At 71.4% G+C, this 1,129-nt stretch overlaps 1 protein-coding gene across 1 annotated transcript; it reads right to left on the reverse strand.

Annotated features, from left to right (window-relative positions):
- Positions 1 to 3: 3 nt before the first annotated feature.
- On the reverse strand, positions 4 to 1,125 carry LOC116273541 (scavenger receptor cysteine-rich domain-containing protein SCART1-like; the record flags this gene model as incomplete). Its single annotated transcript, XM_031662682.1, is given in 4 exon segments — positions 4 to 125; positions 128 to 224; positions 226 to 674; positions 816 to 1,125. Coding segments are annotated over 4 exon segments (978 nt in total), but the record flags the coding sequence as incomplete, so codon positions are not given.
- Positions 1,126 to 1,129: the final 4 nt, after the last annotated feature.

A 1,129-nucleotide genomic window follows, 5' to 3' on the forward strand; every position in this document is an offset into this window, starting at 1 on the left:
CTGCAGTCGTGCTGGCCCCAGCCCGCCGACGGGCACTGCCACAGCGCAGACTCGTGGCCCTGGCAGCCCAGCTCGTCCAGCCAGATGCGCCCTGCCCCGGCTCCGAAGTGTGCGGCCCCCAGGGCGCTCAGGGCGCGGCCACAGCCCAGCTGCCTGCAGACCACGTGCGCGTCCTGCAGGTCCCAGGCGTCGTCACACACGGTGCCCCACGCGCCCCCGCGCAGCACCTCCACGCGCCCCGCACAGCGCCCCGGCCCCGCGGCCAGCCGCACCCCGAGGCTCCCTGTGGAGAGACAGAGTCAGGGCGCCCAGGACCCCGCGGCGACGGGCCATGGGGGATGCGGTCCTGCCCTCACCAGAGCACACCACGCCGGCGTCCCGCGAGGTTCCCGCGGGCTCCTGCAGGGTCGCGGACACGTTGCACTGAGTCAGGCGGGTCTCGGTGCCCAGACAGCGCGCGCGGCTCAGAGACACCTGGACAGACCCGCGGCTGGGGGCAGGTGCGTCATAGGCTTGTTCGGCCGCTCCGCACCCGAGCTGCCGGCACACCACGTCGGCGCCGCGCAGGTCCCAGGCATCGTCCAGGACGCGGCCCCACACGCCCTCCAGGGAGACCTCCACGCGGCCATCACAGCGGCTCTGTCCTTCCCTCAGCCGCAGGGCGTGGGGCAGACCTGGGGATGGGGACGCACAGGGGACCCAGGGTGTCAGCGGGAGGGACCCAGAACGACCCCACAGCAGGGCCCCTCCCTCTCCGCCCCCTCTGTCCATGCCTCTCACCCACCCTCCTCCTCCACCGTCCTGGCTGCACCCACCTGAGCAGACTGCGGAGGCTGAGTTTCCCGGGGCACAGGCCGGGACGCCCAGGGTGCTTACTGGGCAATTCCACAAGTAGGGTTCTGTCCCCCCACAGTGAAACGCATCAGGCCAGATGGCAGCGTCCCCGTCCCCAAAATGGCCTCCTCGAGGTGCAGCCACCGCGTTGCCGCAGTTGAGCTGGTGGCAGAGGACAGTGGCATCTGCTATGTCCCAGTGGGTGGCACAGAGGGGCGCCCAGGACCCCTGCACCTGGAGCTCCACACGGCCCTCACAGCTGCTGCTGCCATTGACCAGCCTGAACTCTGGGGGA

The sequence above is a fragment of the Papio anubis genome, unplaced genomic scaffold (genome assembly GCF_008728515.1).
Source record: "Papio anubis isolate 15944 unplaced genomic scaffold, Panubis1.0 scaffold8419, whole genome shotgun sequence".
In the NCBI taxonomy this organism is placed as follows: Eukaryota; Metazoa; Chordata; class Mammalia; order Primates; family Cercopithecidae; genus Papio; species Papio anubis.